Raw genomic sequence first — 24,015 nt, forward strand, 5'->3', positions numbered from 1 at the left:
CGAAAAACATCGAAACCCACACCCACCCCCAATTCGGGCTCTTTTCCACACACATTGTTTGACAGTTATTGTTGATTTCACCACTTCAGATTACTTTATTTCTGGACTGAACGCTGGGCCACTAAGAAAACTGTAGTTTAAAGTCAATTTTAAGTCCCAAGAAGAAAGTTGTGACGCTTTTTTGTACTTTTATATCTAAACTGCATAATAAGAAGTAAAAACCAACTATTTCATAGAAACCTTAGTACGCCGACAGCCAACATATATACCATACATACCCTACCTAACATACTGAAACGAAACAAGGAACTTCAGGCCAATTTTCAGCAACCATTGGGAAACATATCGGCTAAATAACACGGACATCAAAATTGTACAGCTATAAATTTATAGCTCCCTCTAAGTGTGTCGGAAATAAGTACGACAATAATGAGCTAAACACTAGCAATATCTAGGTTAACTTGAGCAAGAGGAAAAGCAGGATATGTTTTTATGATATTTACGATACCCAGATACCAAAAAAATAATAACTGACCAAAAATTGGGTTTTATGAGAAATTATATCTTTACTATTTATGATTTCCAGGTATTCCTGGTTTTGTTAAACATTAATCACCACTGTGAATTGTAATGCTAACATTAATGTTTCCCCTGTGCTGGAACATTGGCTGTAGCCATATCCATGCTCGGTTGGTAGGCGTACTGCATGTAAACCGTTTCGTCCACAGACCGGCTTACTATATACTTCAATAATATTGAGTTAACGGTTAAATTGATCATATTTCCAAGATTTCATTTTCTCTCAGAAATATCCACTTGTAACTTAACTCCTGTTTGAGGGGGACTAAAATTTAGCTACAGTTTTACTGCTGCCGGCATGTGTACAGTGCGCGCGTCAAGCCTACAGTACACATACACAGTGGGAAAGACACAGGCTATCTTCATCGCAGAAGACATGTACCTTGTTAAGACATCGACCTCTGCGATTGGTCGATCCTTAGCCTCCCTAAAAAAATAAAATATGCGCCAAATACACCTGCATTAAAAAAAACTGCATAACACACTTATGATAAACACTTCCCGCGTGCATGGGAAGGTCTTTCAGTTACCTGCGGATGGTCGCAGCTCTGCCCGGTTTCCTCCCACTATAATGCTGGCCGACGTTGTATAAGTGAAATATGTACAGCGTAAAACACCAATCAAATAAATAAATAAATAAACAAATCCCAGCATGGAGCAGTCTCAGCATGGAGGTACACTGATGGACCCTACTGCAGTATTTACATGTTTTCAATGTCAAAGGCGAAGAAGGTAAGCGTCCTGGAATATTTTCATCTACTCGAAACATTCCGATGGCAAAGGTTAACAAGGTACGAGTCAAAGGATCTCTCGTACAATGAATGAGATCGCTTACATATATTACCAGCAACCGTTCGATAACATTAAGAATATTACACACAGAAACATAACATTGCGCAATATTAATTCTCAAAAAATTATATTCGAGTTGAACATGTAAATTTAAATATTTTTAGCAAAACAAAGAACAAACAGACAATACTTTTTAATTTAATTTTTTTAATTTAAGTCTTTATTTGTTTACTGAGGATATCCCACAACCCATGGGTCACTAGGGGGTCTCCTCAAACTTATATACATCATACATTTATATAATCAAAACTTGATAGTGAAGAATAACATATTTACAATACACATAGGCGTCCAATACTGCACACACTCATATACTTTATTAAGTACCGATTATATAACAGATTTAAGAATGGGTTTCAGTCTTAGCACTTTGTACCTTGTTTGAACTACCTGGTGAATACGATGGTTAAATCTTCGAGTATCTTGAATGAATTTGTGCACAGAACAGAATATGGTTTTATTGTCTTCAAGAGATAGGTCATTTGATCCAAAAAGTAAAATATTTGAGATATGTTTTGAGCAATGCGGAAGGAAAATAGATAAGTGAGCATTTGGAGAAATCGTTTTAGTAAACCTGTCGAACACGTGCTTCCTTTGAGCGGCATATGCGGGACATTCAATACGAAAATGATGAGAATTTTCACATTTGTAATTACATTTATGACAAGACTGGTCATCTGAAAGGCCATTGGTAAATAAGTCTGCGTGAAGAGCGCTCAGTCCCATCCGCATCCTACAATGCAGTATCGAGGAAAATGTTACAAAAGAATCGTACAGTACGGAAATAGTAATGCTGTCAACAAAACTAGGTTTGAGATAGGATTTAAGCTTTTCTAGAGAGTCGTGACGAAAGTGGAGAGGTAATGAATTGCAATCTTTAATTGTTTGGGGAGTAAATGACGACATGTACAACTGGATACTACCTTTGGGAAGACGGATGTTGTGCTTATTTCGTAGATTGTATGTTCTGGCGACAGCTTCATTTCCGCATGGTAGTAATTTTTTCAAATAAGGAGGCGATAGCCCATTTATAATTTTATGGAAGAGAAGAATTCTGTGGGATCTACGTCTCACATAAAGCGGTTCCCATCTTAGTTCATTTAATAATTTACTATACGATGTCCGACGTAGGCCCCCAGAACAGAGAAGAGCAGCTCTTCGCTGAATTGTTTCAACTTTTTGAGACAACACTATACCGCAATTGTCAAACAGGATGTCACCATATTCGATGGTAGATCTTATTTGACTGAAGTATAGAGTTTTCAAACATTTTCGGGTAAGGCATTTCTTACATCGGTTGAGAATACTCAGTTTTTTGTTACATTTATTAACTAAGTTTCATCTATTAACTATGTGTTCGTCCCATTTCCCATTGTGTTGTAAAAAGATCCCAAGGTGTTTGTGGGACTGAACGCTCTTCACTTCCGTGCCATTAAGATACAGTTTGGGATAGGGAGGATTTCCCTTTAATGATACAAGTAAATAAACTGTCTTAAGAGCATTGAATGTGACACACCATTGATTTGCCCACGATGCTAACTTGTTAAGGTCATGGTTCAGTCTAGTTTCTGACTGGTAGTTCTTTAATTTCTTCTAACAAGGATGTGTCGTCAGCAAATATATTTATGTCACATTCAGTATTAGTATTTATATCATTTATGAAGATAAGAAAAAACAAAGGACCAAGTACAGAGCCCTGGGGAACTCCTGAGTACGTAGGATTCGAGCTAGATTCTTTACCGTTGAGGCAAACAGAGATTGATCGATCAGATAAGTAATCATTTATCCACGCCAGTAACATTCCTCCAATACCCATCTGCCTCAACTTAAATAGTAAGCCTGTGTGCCAAATCTTGTCAAAGGCTTTACTCACATCCAAGAATACCAAACACATATCATTACCGTTGTCTAAACCTTTATAAATATTATGGACGATTTTAGTTATTTGACAGATAGTTGAATCACCACTTTTGAATCCTGCATTGTGAGGAATAAGAATATTGTTTATCGTAAGATATTGATATAAATGTTTATGGACGACTTTTTCAAATACTTTGGATATCGATGGTTGAAGACATACTGGTCTGTAGTTAGAAATACAATGTCGATCACCTTTTTTAAATACTGGGCAAACGCGGCACCTTTTCCACGACAATACTTTGCTTGTACAGTTATTTACAACATACATTAGTGCATTTCACTATGCCACAACCTTCCCTACTTGACATTGTCGAGAACGACAATGAACAACAAACAGGCACACACAACAATCACACAGATAGGCTAAGATAAATATACATCAACACATTTCACTATGCCATATTCTTCCGTGCTTAGCACTGTCGTCCTCGGCAATGAACAACAAACAGGCACACACAACAATCACACAGATAGGCTAAGATAAATATACATCAACGCATTTCACTATGCCATAATCTTCCCTGCTTAACATCGTCGTCATCGGCAATGAACAACAAACGAGTACACAGAACATGCATCCAGGATAGGTTAAATTATCTTATAAATTTCCAAACTGAAGTGCTGCTAACTACATATAAACTACATGTCCCTGTCCAAGGAATTTCCGATTTCTTGAAGGCGAGCATCCTTTTGTTGGAAGGCACTGCGCATGAGACGTTCTCCAAGAGATGCTGTTAAGTTAATCGTGAAATCTTGGAGTGTAACTACACCGATTGTGTCAACAGAACGAGGTTCCTTGTAGGAGTTCGAGTGTTTGCCAGCAGTTGATCTAGATGATCTCCTGACTGGTGGTACTTCTGGTTGAGTAGGATCATCCACTCTCTCAGCCTCACATTCACTATGGTCCTCTGATATTTCGCCATTTCTTTCCACGTCATCAAAAAATGTCTGGAGCTTCCACAATCCAAGTCCATGGATGAAGTTCCTTTTTCCTCATTTTCCACAACTGGGACAAAACACGGTTTCAACTCAGCACGATTAATATATCGTGACTGTCCATGGTATGATTCGAGTGACAAATAACACAACTCGGTCACAGAAAGTTCTTTAACAGTGCATTATCTTCATTAGATAAATACAGCGTTCTGAAAAATATACAGAAACAGACGCATTAAGAATTTGCACAGGCAATCACAACCAATGTATACAAATTTACATCACATTAAATGAATTAAACATCATGGACCAATAAACCATTACTTTTAAATAAATATCACAGTAAGTAGATAGTTGCTAAATGTCATCTTCCCTGTAAAATACAACTACATGCACTTTGATTGAACACGTACAGTTTTTCTGATATAAACATAACATAATAAAAGTATGAACAAACTTGTCACTCTAGGAATCGCACACAAAAATACTATATCATATAGTAATCGGTGAATTTCAGTGCATCATGTAAAATTGTCTGAGCAGTTTAAGCTTAAGAACATAGTAATGTGCTTACCTCTTCTTTAGAGTTAGCATCCAAACTTTACAATCAAGTAGTGCACAGAATGCTAATTAATTCACACATACAGTGCATATTTCAACCTTTTCAGACGCTAATAATGGAGCATAAACTAAAGATGACCAATAGCTGAAGAGTGGATCTTTGTGCTTTAAACCTTGAGAATTGTACAGAATCTGTGTGGCTTGTTATCTCTCCCACACTGCTGAACACACTAAAGACATGCTCCGGATACCTACACGGCGCAAGGCAGGGAGCATTCGATGTACTTTAAGGTGACTAGGTGATATTATAGACAGTTATATATGCATATACCGGGAGCATTTAGTTACAAATTTTAACAATACATGGGCTGGTTTAGACTGCATTGTACAGGGAGTGTTATAGTGACATTAAATGCTATCTCAGGCTTACACGTACAACATAGTTTATTGATGTCTTTGATTGGTGTCTTACTCCAGAACATTTCACTTATACGAAGGTGCGTACAGCATAGTAAAATAAACCATACACAACAGTCCAGACATGTCAGCAGGTTCCACGAGGTCTCAGGTCGTTTTACAACCTTGTAGACATCAGGTCCCCAGATATCATGAATCTTGAGTCGCTCTTTGTAGTTACTATTCCGTACCAAGACACGTTGCGCAATGAACGACGGAGCGGTCCTGGTTTTGCGGTCGAATATCTTCTTCCGTAATCTAGCTTCATGGTGAAGTTTCTTCCCTGCTTTATCATAAGCTTCACCAAGTGAAAGAGTGATGATTTGACAGCCATTCATCAAACAACAATTCGTCTTCGGAGCTGTCCTCGACACAATCCAACTTGACATCAACTGGCATCTTTGGATCTTTCCCAAACATTAAGCAGAATGGAAAATATCCGACCAAGCTGTGTGAAGTAGCATTATATGCATACAACACTTCGGGTAGGAATTCCGGCCAATGTCTCCTCTTGACGGGGAGTAAAGTTCTGAGTAGGTCATGTAATGACCTGTTAAATCTTTCGCATTCTCCATTACATTGTGGTCGGTATATTTGCATACTTCCTCGATCAGCTGGATCGCAAAATTCCTTCCTTAATCAGAATGAATTCTGAGTGGAACCGCATGAACCACTCTCGTACAAGAGCTTTAGGTGTTGTAGTATCTAGCTGGTTTCTGGTAAGTACTGCCCGTGTATATTTCGTGAAAACGTCAGTCATGACAAGAGCGTTTCCCTTGCCATCAGCAGGTTCCAGAACAGTAAAATCGGTGGCGACTATCCCCAAAGGCCATTTTGCAAGAACACTTCCCATTGGAGACTTCAAACTAGGATGTGGATCCTTCGTCATGACGCATCGTTCACACTATTGACACCAGGTTTGAATGTCCTGATACATTCCTGTCCAGTACCATCGCCAAACTGGCAGTGCGCTACACTCCCTGTTGACCAACATCGCTATGCAGACATTCTAGTACCTTACCCTTCAATCTTTGAAGCACGCTACACTCCCTGTTGACCAGCATCGCTGTGCAGACATTCCAGTACCTTACCCTTCAATGTTTGAGGCAACAACAATTGCTTATGGTGACCATTGACAAGATCGTCTACCAACCGATACAATACACCATCTTTTGAAACAATTCTCTTCCAATGTTTAAACAATGTGAGCGTCACTTGCAGAAGCTCACTCCGATCCTTCTCTCTTGGCTGTTGTTTTTTTCCACCAAAACGGTAAGAACCCTTTTATGACTGGATGAGATTTACGCGCATCTGCACATTTGAAAATGATGGGAACGTGACGGGTGCTGTAACTTGGTTGGTCACTCTACCAGCCACATGATTCAGGCTGGCTGAGTACTCGACCTTATCGCTGAAGAATGGTCTGCCAGCAACCTGCGGATGGTCGTGGGTTTCCCCCGGGCTCTGCCGGGTTTCCACCCACCATAATGCTGGCCGCCGTCGTATAAGTGAAATATTGTTGAGTACGGCGTAAAACACCAATCAAATAAATAAATAAATAACTTATCGCTGAAGCACCCTCTCCGCTCATTCGGTGGGGGTGTAGAGTGGACCAGTATGTTGAACATGGCTTTGAACTTCAACATGGCTTTGTTTGGATTCCTTCCTTGAAAGGGCGTCAGCATTACCATTTGCCTTTCCACTACGGTACTCAGTGGTGAAATCGAAGAGAACTAGCTGCACTGCCCAACGTTGCTCTATAGCTGCGAGTTGTTGTACGTGAGGATAACGAACTTCCTTCCAATCACGAAGTTTTTCGGTTACTGCCTATTTGACAGCCAAAAGTTTCATCAACCTATAGTTCTGCATATTTTTCTCTGCAGGGCACAAACTTCTAACGGCGCGGGTTTTTTTTTTTTTTGATTGGTGTTTTACGCCGTACTCAAGAATATTTCACTTATACGACGGCGGCCAGCATTATGGCGAGTGGAAACCACGCACAGCCTGGGGGAAACCCACGACCATCCGCCGGTTGCTGGCAGACCTTCCCACTTACGGCCGGAGAGGAAGCCAGCATGAGCTGAACTTGAACTCACAGCGGCCGCATGGGTGAGAGGCTCCTGGGTCATTACGCTGCGCTAGCGCGCTAACCGACTGAGCCACGGAGGCCCCTACCGGCGCAGGCTATAACACTGCATCGACCATACTGCTTCTGCGACAATACCGCACCGAGTCCATGCAAGCTTGCATCTTTCTCCATTTGAAAAGGCTTGCTGAAATCGGCATATCCCAGTATAGGAACTGATGTCAGTTTTGCTTTTAACGTCTGAACGGCATTTGTATGCAGGCGTCCTTTTCCTGGAAATATTCTCCTGATTTTCGCGAACTCACCCAGCCACTATTTCATGCAGGGTAGCAGCAGTCTTTGCAAAATCAGGTACGTAACGTCGGTAATAGGTTCAGTAACCAATCTCAACTGACGCACAGTAGTTGGTCGATCCCAGCGTGCAACACCACTGATCTTGCCAGCATCAGTGGTAACGCCATCGGCGGACACGATGTGGCACAGGTAAGGAACACTACTCCGCAAAAGGTTACATTTTCATGGTTTTAAACGCAAACTGTGTTCCTAATTTCGAGTTAAACTTTATTTTTCCGTTCCATGGGCTCTTCAAAAGTTCGTGCCAATATAAGGTTGTCATCCAGAAATTTTGCTCCAGATCACAAAAAATCAACATTGGAACGTTGAAGGAGCAGTGCTAACTCCCATCGGCATTGTGTTGTACTCAAAAAGTTCCATAGGCGTTGTGAATGCAGTTTTGGTTTTAAATTCTTCTGTCGTTGCCACTTGATTATACCCGTTTGTCAAATCCAGCGTCAAAAAGCATCTACCTCCTCCAAGGGCGTCAAATAATTCCACGATTCGAGGGAGAGGAAAAACATCCCGTCGGGTTATCTCATTTAAGCCTCGATAGGCAACACACACACGCAGTCTGCCATCCTTCTTTTTCACCAACACAATTAGACATGCATAAGGACTTTTACTGGGTCTAATCACTCCTTGCTTCAACAGTTTGTTGAAAGTGCCCCTTCACTTCCTGGTATTGGCTGGGAGGAATCCTACAGTAGGCCTGTGCTACTGGCACATCATCACAGTAACAATATCATGAGTTACATCGTCTGTATAACCAGTTTCGTCGTCAGTCAGAGCAAACTCATTACGATGTTTCAGAAGTAATTCACTTAATGTTGCAAACTGTTCATCTGAACCGTCAAAGTCATTAATATTCACAGGGATTTGCAAATCATTGCCTTTATGGACACCCCCTATCTACTGTGCGCGGACCGCGTTTGCTGGGCTTCTATGAAAATCACAGTCGTGGGTGTCAACTACTTCTATCGAATGAGGTACCGCAAGCCTAGCACCTGGTTTTTTGGCAGAATTCAGTGTCGGCCAGATTAATTAACTGAACTGGGAAAATACCGCCCTTCACTTCAACATATGTCGCCATGAGGAGAACATTATGGGGCAGGCTTCTCTCTCCGTCAGGAAGCTCCTCTACTGTTGCAACGTACGATTTACCCGGTTGTTTCTTCCTACCTGTTGCTGTTACCGACTGCATCGACCAGGCAGGTATCCTGACTGATCGACGACCTCTGGCCTTGACAAATCCAGTTTTGCCAGTCTCACCTCCAAAGATTTTCTGGTTCTCACACACCTTGAATATTTAAGCGCATTGCTGGTTAATAGTGCTGACGTGCTGTGCATAAGTTGAACCGAGACTGCGATTCAGCAGAATGCGAGTGTAATTGATAACATTCATACCCAACAGGCTTGGAAACTTCACAAATTGTCTACTCATGTTGTCTTCGTCTAAATCTTTTAGGACAAGCACGCCCTGTTTCGGCATCATTACACCCAAAATTTCAAAGTCCAGTTCCAAGTATCCAGCATGTGGGATGTTCAGACCAGTGGCGGTCATTAGCGTCAACCAATGTCTTTCCTTTAGCATCTTTTTGACTAGAGGTTTTATATCTGAATTAAAAAAGCTTTCGGTTATTGTGTCCAGTGTCTAACAGGCAAAGAGCTTCCTTCCCTTCCATGCGTACTGTGACAGTAGGACATTGACACACAGTGCGAGATAACAATGGCAACATTGCTTGGTGAGCCTGTTTCCTGATTTCCCACCACATGGTTTACTGTGATGGGCGATTTTCGTTTCCGTGACTAGATCCTTCGGAACTCCGTGTTCCGTTTCGACTTCCCATTAGGCAGTGGGCAGTCGCGGGAAATATGACCACGTTTTTTGCAATTGTAACATACAACGGAATTTCTAAGCCCATGCCTACTGTTCTTCTCCATTAACTTGGACGACTGAAGAACCTCATTCAGCTGACCCTGTTGTATTGTTTTTAGCAAATATGTCATGGATGGCTCAGTAGTAGCTTTGTTGACCTGAATGTTAGCCTCAGATATATCAGGAATCTCAGCTAACACTTCATGGACACTACCCAGGAGTTTCTGATTTGGACGATTGTCTTCTTCAGCCCACCTTACAGCCTCCTCTCTCAAGTCAATAAAGTTTTTACATGGCTGATCACACATAACCTTTTTTAGCTCCTTTCAGAGTCAAAAGTCTCACTTTCTCAGCGAAATAATCACACATCTCACAACACATTAAACATCAACTCAGGATCACTACACACGTCTGTTCCTCGATGCCATGCTTAATTTCCTGTTTGGTATTGCCATCCAAGTTAGAAAACACTACTTGCTGTTGTCGGGTCACAGTACGTGACCTCAACACAGTCTGAATACCGTCTATCCAGTCTTTCACAGATATATCCTGGCTGCTTCTAGGACGGCCAAACACTTTCTTCCCTTACCACTCACCAACTATGTACACAACACGATCATGACTGTATAATACTCTGCCTCGTCCTAATGGGGATCGAATTGAAGTCTCCTCTGACTGTCTGGTCAGTCTTTTTGAACTTTGGCTCTTAAAGTCAACACCTCACTTTATTGGGTATCTGCCATGTCGTCTCTCCGTATCGCTAACTCTCCGTATCACTGCTTTCTACTCTAACACGTCACCCTTACCTTGCCACACCCTAGTATCCTACCGGCGACGTCAAATTGTTGCGTTGGTTAGCGCGCTAGCGCAGCGTAATGACCCAGGAGTCTCTCACCAATGCGGTCGCTGTGAGTTCAAGTCCAGCTCATGCTGGCTTTCTCTCCGGCCGTATGTGGGAAGGTCTGCCAGCTACCTGCGGATGGTCGTGGGTTTCCCCCGGGTTCTGCCCGGTTTCCACCCACCATAATGTTGGCCGCCGTCGTATAAGTGAAATATTGTTGAGTACGGCGTAAAACACCAATCAAAAATAAAAAAAAATCAAATTGTTGCCGTGGTAAACTTTGAGCCGGAGAACGCAAGGGACCAACACATGGTATTCAAGTTCAAATCGAAAGTCTCTTTATTCTGATATTAAACGAGCAAAGATAACGTAACTGTTGGGTGTCTCTGTTATAAAATAGAACTTGAAGTAGAAACAGAAGGCAGTGGCATGCCGATACAAGATCGGCTACAGCATTGTATGAACAGTACTTAATCAGTGGTGGCTAGGCGTAGAGCTACTAGACTCTCATCACAGTCGTAAAACAGCTGATCGGCGTTCCTGAATGTTTACATGTTTTCAGTGTCAAAAGCGAGCAAGCTACGAATCCTCGGCGTACCTGAATTGTTACATGTTTTCAATGTCAAAGGCGAACAGTGTAAGGGTCATCGGCATTATTTACATCTACTCGAAACGTTCCGATTTCAAAGGTTAACAAGGTACGCCTACACGCCTCCACAGCAATCGATTTAACATACATTTGAACCGGGACAGTTCAAAGTTGACAGGCAGGTGGAGCCAGCAAATGCCCACATCCAAAGGGAGATAGATATTTATGAATTCCCACACTTTTTGTTTTGTTTTTTTTTTGTTTTTAAGTTTTTAAAATAATAGCCCACGGTACTGTAAAAATAATAAAGACGTCCAAATCTGGATAAGGAGGATTGGTGGTGTGCAATTTGTTCTCCCTATGTTTTATTTACGCGATAACCGCTCCCACGGATAGCTAAACTCAGCATTTATTACCGGTACAATGTATGTCAGCTGAATTTCTCGAGTTAAACTTAAGTGTAGGCTTATATTTCGGAGAGAGCGCAATATATTAGTGGAACAATGGCGTTAAATACTGATATTAAGGCTCTCAGTTGCAGTTTAATCTCAAAAAGTAAAAAAACAGGAGTGAATTGCAGAAAGTTGCCAATTTCTGTCTCCTTATTAAATCCTGAAAGCTTATCATCGATAGAAAAACAGGAACAAGAGTAAAAAATTAAATTATGATGCATGTGCAAGTGACCTGAACTGGTTACCCTACTCAACACTGTCCAACTCTAGACAGCCTCAGAAGATTGCATGGGGGTCAATACTTTGTGTGATTTTTTAATATTCGTTGCTACACTTTCCCTACCGTACGTATTGGTAATGAAAAGCTTTAAGCTTACAACACCAGTCGAGTAAATTTAAGTGTTTTCCACTTTTTATTTACCGGTAGGCCTAGAAATTTGTATGCCATTTGTGAACATTAGCTCTTATTGTTTTTTTTAATAATTTAAAAATTAAATCACATGTACTGCCATGCATTGCTTATATGTCACGTTCCACAGTGATGTTTATCATTTCTTTTTACCGTTTAAAACCATGAACCCATGTTTGTAGGACTACTTAATTTGGTCTGCCGACCAATCCAGGGCCTATATCTTATCATGATATGATCATGATAAGTTAACTCAGCTCATAAAACATTTTATTTAAATAAAGAATCACCAATGGTTTATCATAGACGCACCGTACGTTAAAGACTAAGAAAGAAGCACAATAAACCTAGGCTGGTCAGTTTATACCACGCCGCATGTTACAGAACGTATACATTTTTACATTGTAATAGATCTCCTATCAAATTACAACCTAAAAGTTCAAACATTAATTAACAAACGTGTATTATGATTTAACAAGAAAATATTTTACGATTAAGCACACTGTTTTTGCCGTAGTAACCGCCGTTACACGATTGGCTATAGATGCAATTAACCATATATATAGCCTAATACTACTACTTCGGCGCAACATTTGCACAATACACGATTAAGTGATCGACAGTCCTACGATCCCTACTAAAGTGAGTGAAATATTTCCAAAATATCACCAGACTTAGAGCTGACATTATTCTAAGAACAAGGAAATTGTTGTTACTGATGAAAATAGGATTCCCACCGATACTGATTGCAATTAAATACTCGCCTTCAAAAAGATCAATAAGTGGGAATGGTAGAGGACAGAGTGACAAAGTTAACGTGAACAGAACAAAAATAGTTAGCCATGCATAACAGCAGCGATACTTTTGTGCAAATGGATCATTGATTTTGCTGCCTACTTCCCACTCAGGGTAGTATGTTGCTCTGGGAATGCTGTATCAATTCAGCTGAATACCATACCGGAAGCGTTTCCCTGGAAACTGAATTTGCTACTAACAAAGTACATTAAGTCCCACAGATCGAATTTACGTCATGTAACGTTTCGCTAACAGTAATTCACAGGTTGAATTAATTGACTGTGGTTGATCTCGTAAACCAGAGATCGCGCTTGTGCGTATTGATTTCCGTGTGTTATATTCTTGTAATACAAAGTGGATGTACGTGCGTTCCCTTTAAACAACTGAACATGCAACAGTGATTCGATGTAGCTCATTAGATATCGGACTATAACGTGTACTAGTATGTATACGTACAAAGTATAATCCGAGTTTAATTAGTCAATCACCTAGTCTCAATGCCAATCTTATTTCAGTTTATCAAATTCCATAAATCGATTAATTCTGCAACTCAACCATTTATAATATACAACAAAACGGGTGGGGCCAATCGATGGTAGGCCTGCATCAGGGCTCTATATATACGCGTATGTATATAGGGCTATCGGTACGACGGAGAGAGCTTGCAGCGATACACACTGAACATTGGGCTTACAATTTTTGACATCATATGACGACGAGGAGTCCTTAGGTTATGCACTTGTAGCGTGCCTTCTTGTGGCAGGGCGAGTCCCTGCCGCCAAAGTGCTGCCGCCACTGAAGTATCATGGCGAAGATACCAGAAATGACACTCTACCCACTCATACTATACTGATCTCGGACCCATCAGTCCTGTTTCCTTGCTCTAACCAATCAGTGCTGTGCGCCAAACGAGGTAGCAACAAGTACCACTTTTAAAGTGTTTGGTATGAGCCCTGGTCTCCCGACTTTTAATTCTCGCCGCATAGAGTTTTCCATGGCATATGGGCTAGCCATCTTTTAAGATATTACATTTGACATGAGTGAAATCAATAATATATTTCTGGTAAATTAAGTGTAAAGCATTTTACGAGGTTAAGATTTAAGAAAGGGAATGACAGGCTATGCTTAGTATAATTTTTTTTTTCACGGTACTAAACTAATTTGATTAAACCATGGAGGTATATATATTTACCTCTATGCTTATTTACTTATTTATTTGATTGGTGTTTTAGGCCGTACTCAAGAATATTTCACTTATACGACGGCGGCCAGCATTATGGTGGGTTGAAACCGGTCAAACCCCGGGGGAAACCCACGACCATTCGCGTACCGTCTATGATTAAACACTAACGAAAAAAGCCAGGGGGGTCAAATGCATAATCTCAGAATGTAGACATACGGAAGCCCTGCTTGTCTTAGCCTTTGACAAGAATCTATAATTTCAATGATCGTAATTAAATTTGCAAATAGGCCCTGTTTGATGTGTCAGATATGTAGGCCTATACTAAATGTAGTCCGCCTTCCGGACATACATATGGTATGGCTTTTTTACTTCACCTTCCACTTCACATGTTGTTGTTGTAGTGTGACGCAGCCTGTGCAGATGTTCCGTTTACCTTGGTACTAAACCTTTACAAAACTGAAATGCCCACTATCACTTAGTACGAAGTAAATATGGCAGGAAGACGACATTCAAATGAGTCCACAGGAACGCCGCCTCGTATTGGATTACAGGTAACTTTTGTCGCCTGAAGTGGACTGGGTCCTCGCTTTTGCAACTAGGTTTACGACAGAAGGACCAATTTTCGATACTGCTCAGATGACAGCACTGATTCTGATTCGTGTGACTTAGACCACATATGACATGTGGCGAGGGTAGTCCATCTAGGTCGACTAGATCTAAAATTCTGACTTTCATAAAATAGCACAGTGAGTTCATTTAGATGTATAAGTAACGAGGAATACAAAGAATCCGGTGACTGAAGAGGTTAAAACATCAGCAGTCCAGAAGCGAATATTTAAATTTAAAAGCCATGGGTGTTGCAAAGCTGATGGTTTATCTATTGTTACTGTTAGTCATTGATCCCCTTCGCATGTGTACATTGTTTAAAGCAGATTGTTTCATGATATTAAGGAATTAATGTCATACCCTCTGCTGTGTTATATTAACAGAAACCTCAGCTTAACGATCCAAATTATAAACATCTACAAAGATGTAATGTCTAATTCGAGTGATGCAGTGGCTTAAATAAAAGCAACGCGTGCATCCATAACTGTTGCTGGTAGTTGAAGTCGAAGATTGCTCTGATGTTCGGTTTGGCAAAAATGTTGTTTGGCCAAGGATGGCCCCAAATCAGCATCAGAGCAGGCTCCATTTGAAAACCTGATGTAGTTTGTCCTGGCGTTTGGGACAAAAATTAGCCCCCAAATAATTCTACACAAATTTTCGTTAACTTCTCTTCAATCGATTTAGGGCAAGGACAATGGTGATTGGTTATTTCTAAGGCCATGAGGGCCCAAAATGGTGCTCAAAGCCACTCGCTGTACTGACAGCCTCAACATATTTACGAGAGTAGGAAACTCTATCAGGTTTTTAAATAGAGCGCACTCTAACGTTGGTTTGGGGCCACCCTTCCCCTTATAAATTTTGCCAAACCTAACTTCAGAGCAGTCTCGGACTATTGTTGTTGTATATTATATTTCAGCACTCTCAACTAAGAGAATTCCCATTATCTCCTTTTTTTTTAAAATTTCATGCTCAGTGTAGATGTCATTGTAACTTTTGATACTGCACCATTCAAATCAGAGTTACACATTTGTTACTAAACAAGTTGTTACTGTTAAGACTTTTACATTTACTTTTAGACAGGGTGGGAGCTGGGAGGGGCGGGGGTGGCTTATTGATGTAAGTGTCAACGAATATCAAATGCATCATAAATGCATTTAGTTTACATTTGGTTACATGTGTTTAATGTTTCTGTGACCTCATGATGTCACAAGTGCATTCACAGAGCGTCGAATGAAAAGTAGCGTTGTCACGGAAAAGGGTACATTCCATGATTTTTGTCAATAAAAACAACACACTGTGAAATAAATAGTCTTGTCCATTACATTTGCATAATTTGGCAAGAGTTTTGCATGCTCAAAGGGTAGTCTAGTATGAGATTTGTTTTTACTTGCATGTGGTATCAAAATGGTCAAGACTTATAGAATATTGAATGTGTAGATTTATTATAACATGCAAAAGCAATCAAAAGCGATGGTTGATAGAAATGTTTAATTAGTTTACAGTAAAACATTCTGACCTGTAAGTTGTAATTTGTGGACATAGCGAGTTCATAAATTATTATCAATAAATAAATAAATTAAAGCTGTCATCCAAGAGCATTGCAGGGGATCATGCTACTAGTCTTTTACAACTTCTGGTAGCCTGATCTCTATAAAGTTCATGATAGTGGGAAAAAATGAAAAAGGATTGACAAGAATTGTCTGGATTTAATCCACAGTTACCCAGATTCACTGTCCTTTTGGGCTTATGTGAAGACCAGTGAAAAGAAACTTAGCATTACTCTCAGATAGCACTGCTGGGCTACATGTATAGCTGTAGTTGATGGCCATTCTGGGCTGCGACAACAAAACAGCAACAGCAACAAAAGGAAGAAAACACAAATCAAAAAAGGAAAGTAATCTACTGAATTTGAACCTTAGACAACCAGGCCTCATGTACAATGGGCCAAGTACTGAAGACTAGCATAGAGATTAGGCAGCTGCGATAGCGGAGAACAAAAGGCAGAAACAAGACATTGTTGCAAAGATGGTGCCCAAGAACAAAAGACAGAAAGAATACATGTTGCAAATTTTAGTCAATCTTGCATGAAGCTTGCATGTTGAATTTTGGAGAAAAAAACTAACAATTTCTGAATAGATTTTTGACAATTACATGAAAAGCACAACTCGAACAGGAAATATTCTTAACAACGTCCAATCCTGATGTCAAGGTATTCGTAGAAATGTTTTTGTACGATACAGTTGTGCAGTTTTCAAGTGTTTGTTGGGCAATCGAAACTGTAAACAAAAATTTTATCTCAATGTTTTTAGCTTATCTATAAAATTTAAAATGGCTACTAAATCATGTGACTGGCCAAAGAGCACAAAAGTCAAAAGTTGCTTCATATGTTATTAAATCCCCAAAGAGTGGTTTTTCTACAGATTTTACAGTTATATTGCATTTTTACAAACTGACTCAGAATAATGGTGAACCAGACGATTTCAGGAGGTGTCCATCTAGGATAGCGTTAACCCTAAAATATCATGATATGGAACTATAATATTCTCCCAAACTGACCATGTTTGCTGGTCTGATTGTATTCTAGGGGCAGCACAGTTTGAGTTGGACAGATGACTTGCCAGTTTGTCAGCAGTCAGGAGTGGGATTTTCAACTAATCAGATTTATAGACTGGATGGGAATAGAAGAGAGGATCACGATTTTGAAGACAGGAGCTTTCACTTTAGGTAATTAAGTATTCCTTCGTTTTAGCACTGTATTTATTAACATGATCAAGACTGTGAAAAGTCTAACTTGGGTTTCATGAAGAACTGACGAATCAGTGAGTATAGCATGGCCACATTATGATATCCTATTTTTAAGTATATAAAACATTCAAGTGGCCTACTAATTCCAATTTAACTTCAAAGAGTTTCAGTTTTTTCAAGGCCACATGACTGAAAACCTTTGTTGTTCTGAGTCAGAAAGCTGTCGAGTGTGGACTGTTGGAGGCCTATAGGCCTGTGTGGTCCTTTTTAGTTAAATATCAGCCAGCTCTGATAATTAATACAAAGTATTTGGCTGTCCATACATGTAGGTAGCAAAACTGCTAAAATTGCATGTAATATACAGAGTGTAAATTACTAATGTGCATAACGGAAACACGCATTCATTTTTTAGCTCACCATGTCAGCTCACCTTCATCAGTGTCCACACTGCTTATACTGTGAGATAAAGTTTTGTACATTTCATTCTAAATGTCATCCATAAGGTTACAGTAGTAAGGCTGTGTAACTGAAAAGTGTTCTGCTGTTTGGGATACTGGCTGGTATAAGCATCATGATAGGTTTAGGCATTGGCAAACTGTAAAACTGCTTTCTGTAGTATAATTTTTTCTTTTATTGATCTCCAGTAGTCAGTAAAAAGATAATGTTTTTATTTAAATTGTGTGACTACCTTTAGTGATGTATGATTTTACCATATCTTTCTCTTATTATTTCTCTGGTTTAGGCATTGGCAAACTGTAAAACTGCTTTCTGTAGTATAATTTTTTCTTTCATTGATCTCCAGTAGTCAGTAAAAAGATAATGTTTTTATTTAAATTGTGTGACTACCTTTAGTGATGTATGATTTTACCATATCTTTCTCTTATTGCACAGTGATTCTGGGACAGGGTGTTATTTATATGGTGTGTTTGACGGCCATGATGGGAGTAAGGCCTCAAACTTTGCTGCTCAGCGAATGCCAGCTGAGCTGTTGTTAGGTCAACTGGCTGGGGAGAAAACAGATGAGGAGATCAAAGAGGTTTTACACCAGGTATTGGGTTGTGGTTGTATCACAGCTTATGATTTATGCGAGGGACTTAATCAAGGACTTCACAAGGACTTCTGCTGTACCTTTCTTTTTCTTGATACTACTAATCCTTAAATCTCACCATTGAATGTTATTAGTAGAATGACCTTGTTCATCATTATTGTATGAAATGACTGGTCATCTGACAAAACATGAATCAAGGTCATGTTTAGACTTGAGACAGTACGTAATAGAGTTGCGTACATGCTCCGGTTCTGTGTGCTATTACACTAGTGCTCTCATCACCAGATAGTAGTAGGTCATAATATATGTTGTGGTAAATTATGTGTTATCGTTATAACTGTTTCTTGCTTTCTTTACTTGACAATTGTTATATCAACTACTATTTGCAGGCCTTCATCGCTGTAGAAAAAGGTTTCTTTGAATCTATGGATGACCTTTTAGCTCAGAAAACCACTGCTCAGCTTCAGCTACCTGAGGTACAGACGCATGTCATGTGTTTAATAAATTGGAAACATCAAGCTGTTCATATAAAGAGGTAGCAATGGCTATATGCAAATATTTATTTATTCCTGATAACACTAAGAACTTAAAAGAGGAAGTTGTAGCTTCCTTGCTTCGTGTTCAGCATTCAGGGGATATTGCATTGACTGGTTGACCCGTATCAGTATAATGGCCCGGGTGCCATGGCTTACTTGCCTTCGGTAAGTCGTCTCAGTAGATAAAAGAGCGGTGGGAATCCATCCTGCAATGAGGAGGCACATTACACGCATTCTAAGGACTCCTTTATTGCCATATGATTAAAAATTGTTAAAAGTACTATGTTAAATCCTAAGCATTCACTCACTCTGACATGTAACAAGGTATCTTAAAATGTAACTGGTGTTTGAGTATTTTAGTTTTCTATTTTATGGAGTATGAAGGAGGTAATCTTTCAATGTTCAGTGCATAACATATTTCTGAAAATTATATCTAGCATGCCTAGCCTTTCTAGCCAAGCAGTTCACCAGTGCTAGTCATGTGTGTTCTTTCCTTTCTCTTACAGGGGTTAAATGCTTATGAAGCTTGCCAGAAGTACCCTGACATTGTGAATAAACTGCAGACTCTGGGGAATGAGTTATCTGGAGGCACGACAGCTGTGGTGGCCCTCATATATAGAAACAAGTTGTATGTAGCAAATGTTGGTTAGTGTTTCTTTGCAATTCCAGTTTAGTGTACCTCTGTAAAACTCAGAAGAGAGAAGAGAGCGACTCAGCTCCGTGGAACTGTTTTTGTGCTCAGTTGGTCCTGGTTACTCATGGGTATCCAAGTTTGGATAGATTCAACATACAAGTCATTTTTATTTAGTATAAATGACCACTGATGATCCAATACAACTGTTTGGTTGAGTCGCGTTTTAAGCTCTTAAAAAACCCCACAAAATTTCATGCTTGTGATCAGCTAATAACATTCAAAGATGACTTGAGCACTTGACTCTGTCATTGGTTCCAGTATGTTTCTAAATGGACATCACTGTCTGTACAGTTATAACATACATAGTTTTGGAAATTATTCAGTGAATGTTGAAAAGGTCATGTAAAAACATCTTGTAGTAGTGAGTGTTTATAAAGCCTCCTGCTCCATTTTATATCATTGCACATATCATATTTTGTCTTGTAGGTGATAGCCGAGCACTGCTGTGTAAGACAGATGAGCAGGGTATTTTGAGAGTGTCCCAGTTATCCACCGATCACACCATTGCCTCAGAGGAAGAGCAGATACGACTGGCTCAGCTGGGCCTAGATGTGGAGAAGTTAACCCAGTTGAGGAAGATTGGCAACTCTGACAATACACGTTGTATTGGAGATTACCATGTGAAGGGCGGGTACAAAGACATGGAGATTCTTTGGTAGGTTGCTACAACCATTTGATGTTTCCCTTCCCGGTCTGTAAGTACATGTAAAGTCACAGTTCTTTGTTTGGTTGTTCGAAAGTAACATACTCAAATAGACTCTGCTGCCAGTGACATACATGTATATGTACATAGAAGTTAAAGAGCCTACCAGAGTTAACACCTAGTGTTTTGCAGCTTGTGCCTCTTTCAAAAAAAGAAATCCACTATGCTATACCTTTTTATTTTGCAAGTGTTGTCTATGTTACAATCACATGAGGCCAAACGATAATGGTCTTGAAAAAAGTGTTACAGTGACCAGTATGATTGGCTGGTACTTTGCATCTGTCTGTAGATCCTGATATCGTCTGTCTTCCTTTTCCAGCTCTGCTGTTCGTGACCCAGTGATTGCTGAGCCTGCAGTCAACATGGTGCCATTAGATCAAAATGTGCGTTTTTTGGTGCTTATGTCTGATGGACTGTACCATGCCTTAGAGGCAGCCACAGGCACTGACCGGGTCAATGCTGAGATTGTGACCATGATTCTTACAGAGTTTGCCATGCAGTCCACCCTGAATGGTGTAGCCCAGGCGGTGGTAGACAAGGTGGTAAGAAAACATCACGATACTTTCATGACTGCGGTAGGAGAACAGCAGCAGAGGTGTCAGACCAGGGGTGACATCACCTTGTTGGTCAGGAACTTCAACCAACCCTTACCCAACTCCATCAGCAGCCCAACTGGTGGTGGCAAGTTCTATCCAGTGTCTGTACCTTACTACCAGCCCAGGTTTAATAATGTACCTTCTGTGAGAATGCCTGCCAGCGGCACCACCCCGTTACATGTCAACATACCTGACAGCCCAGTGTCAGGCACCCCGACCCCCCAGACTCCACAAGGACCTCAGCTGCTCAAAGCCAACTCCACCCAACAAACCAATGATAGTGGGAGCTCACAGGCCACCGGTCATTCTCTGAATGCCACACAAACTAACACAAACGCTAGTACAAACTCCACACAGAGCAGTGGAGAGTCTCGACTGTTTGCTCATCGCCAGTCCATGAAGAACAAGTTGGAGCTGGACTCTGAGGGCAAAGTGGAGGCGTATGTGGACTTCTCTGATTTTTACAAGGCCATGGAGCAGCTGACGGAGGGGGATAGGGATGCATTAGACAAGGAGATGCAGCCACAGTCATCATATGAGCCTATCTCAGAAGAGGTGGAGTCCCCATCTACTGATCACGAGACTGCTGAACCCCCACTGTCTGTAGCTTCGTGATGAAGTGATTCACAACGCACACTTGTTTAGCAGGAAAGTAATAATGGCTCTTGGTACCGTGACTGAAGTTTGCAGTACGAAATATATATATAGCAAGCTTAAGGCGGTAGTTCAAAATGTGGTTTTTGGGCATAACCCGAATTACTCTCTAAAAGGGCCTTATTCTAAAGTGCCTATTAAGATATTGATAGAGGGTTTTTGTTTTTTTTTCTTTCCATGTTTTTTCCCGGCCGACCCACCCTGTTTTTTTGTGATAGGGTTGATTTATGGCCTAGAAAGAATTTTTAAAAGATGACCTAAGCAAAGCATATGTATTTATAAATTGATGGACTGGCCATGCATAAACACTAAGGATTTGACGCTTCAAAATTGCTAGCATTTAATTGTCCTGGTTCCACTTTCACAAGACTTCAAATATCAGTTGTCAACTTGTGTGAGGCTTTTGTTGAAAATCACGTCGCCTTATGGCACTATAACGCAGATAACGGTATTAACAAAAAAGTTACGAGGATTTTGATTTATGAAGTTTTGTGAAAGTGGGTTTAGGTGGCAATTCTTTAATATGCCCAAACATTCACGATTTGTTGATGTTTTAGGATTGTCAAATGTCTCTGGAAATCGAGAGTTTTAGCCAGCTGAATTGGATCCAACATTTTGCCAGATCATCTGAATAAATAGATCGCTTTGTCCTGTCATATTATAACTAGTGCTTTGTCCGTGCTTATAATTTACTACAGAATGTGACTTGGATCGGTCGGGGAGTTCTGTAGGATGAATATTTGTTACCATGTTTAACAGTGTTGATGGAGCAGATGTATGTATCTTTAATTTAAGTTTAAATAAAGGTTGAAAAGGATGAAGTGACCGTCCGTTTTAGCTCAGTGTAGCTGAGATGGCAACCCCCCAAGGTCCACGATGAGCAGCGTGTTCTCCTCCTTGCTTATGGTGTAAGGATACTCAAACACGTAGTTATTGGTCGATTTAAAACCTTGTTTAAAATATTTTTTTCCAATTTTCCCTTTGATGACGTACAGAGATGCTGTACATGCAATTTTTTTTTCTCAAGGAGAGATCTTTACTACCACTTTGTGACAAGACGATTGTCCATGTTATGCCGAAAGAAGTTTGTGCGCATTACAGATGGCATTCTGCCTCACAGCTAGGACCCAAATGGTCTTAGGTTGTTCAAGGATTCTGTGGTATATGTAGCAGACTAGTTCTGAAAGTGGTGTATAGTGAGGGAAGGGAACAGAAAGTGCTGTGAAGGAGCGTAACTTGTATAATTTGACGAACCACGATCGAATAGCACATTGCCTAAGCTAAACAACAGAAGCTACTCAATTTTATACACATGTACACCAAGCTCTGTCAAATATCGTTACTCCGTCATTTTCTACTGTATTAAATATTGCTTCATATCTCCATTTGTTATAGTCTTCTGTATTATTGATGTTGAGGTATCCCGCATTTGATGTCCCAGCAATATTTCGAACTGGTTCAAATGGACCTTTAGGATTACATACACTAATTGGATGTGAATTTGGAGAGGCTTCACTAAACTAGTGAGAAATAATGCAACACAGAACACTTTGGACAACATAATCCTGTATTCCTAACTTTTGGAGAATACTTTTTCGCGGTTGCCACTTTACCTGATGATGTAGGATAGAATATTCTTCGCAAGCTAGTGATATAGGATCATGTGGTACAAAGTGGTTTTGTCGCATTATTCCATTGACATTGACTTTTTTGTTACTATCTATTAGAGGATCATTTAACAGCTACTTACAGCGCTCTGTAAGCGTTATCCATAATACCTTTAATGTACAGTTTCAAATTAAACTTCTCCTGACTGCTTTCTGGTAAATTTTGTCTTGAACATGCAGTCTCTTGAAATAGCTACCTTAACAGCTATTTTCATGGGTATGTATTTGGTTGGCTCTTTAAGTTTTAATTAAGCTATAAGCATTATTTCGATCATCTCACGATCATGTCTCCGTTCTTCCTTGTCTCACAGTCAATATAAAGAGGTGCGGGTTCAAACCCGGCCTTGGACAGGGAATGTGTTTATTCCCTCGCGTTCACTATTATTGGGGGTTTTGGTGGCAGTAATCGGTTAACGACGCCCGTGTGGTCGTTTGTTTGGTCTAACATTCGATGAAGACCACCAATAAGGTGTACATGTCTGTACGTGACACGTGGTAAAGTTCGTCAATAATTTGTCAAAGGTCAGTAGTTTACCACATGCATTCCCTTTTCCTCCACCCGTAAAATTTCCCGCCATCGCACAAGAGAAAACTGAGTATGTTGTTCAACAACATTCGCACGAATAAATCAAAGCCTCCATTAACCTGCTGAAGACCACAACAAGCGTGATGCCCCAGCCAATCACAGTACACAGAGATCAAACTGTTTTAGGCATGAACTTTACCATTCTATGTAAGATCAGGTAGTATGAACACCAGACTGGTTATACTTCTAGAGGTTTCAGTTTCGCCGACGACAAGAGTGAGTCCTCGTGTTTTTGAAATGAACCACCGAATGACCAAATCGCACTCTGGTGCGGGAGCCAGTATAGCTCGTGTGATGAACGTGAACAGT

The 24,015-nt window shown here is 40.2% G+C and overlaps 1 protein-coding gene across 1 annotated transcript; it reads left to right on the forward strand.

Moving 5' to 3' along the window:
* Window positions 1-14,271: 14,271 nt before the first annotated feature.
* LOC135461984 (TGF-beta-activated kinase 1 and MAP3K7-binding protein 1-like) lies at window positions 14,272-23,177 on the forward strand. The gene is made up of 7 exons (XM_064739303.1): window positions 14,272-14,422; window positions 17,062-17,201; window positions 18,114-18,270; window positions 18,660-18,746; window positions 19,313-19,451; window positions 19,927-20,155; window positions 20,523-23,177. The coding sequence occupies exons 1-7, from the start codon at window positions 14,363-14,365 to the stop codon at window positions 21,412-21,414; spliced, it is 1,704 nt and encodes a 567-aa protein (XP_064595373.1). The 5' UTR covers window positions 14,272-14,362; the 3' UTR covers window positions 21,415-23,177.
* The last annotated feature ends 838 nt before the right edge of the window (window positions 23,178-24,015 follow it).

The sequence above is a fragment of the Liolophura sinensis genome, chromosome 1 (genome assembly GCF_032854445.1).
Source record: "Liolophura sinensis isolate JHLJ2023 chromosome 1, CUHK_Ljap_v2, whole genome shotgun sequence".
NCBI classification, from domain to species: Eukaryota; Metazoa; Mollusca; class Polyplacophora; order Chitonida; family Chitonidae; genus Liolophura; species Liolophura sinensis.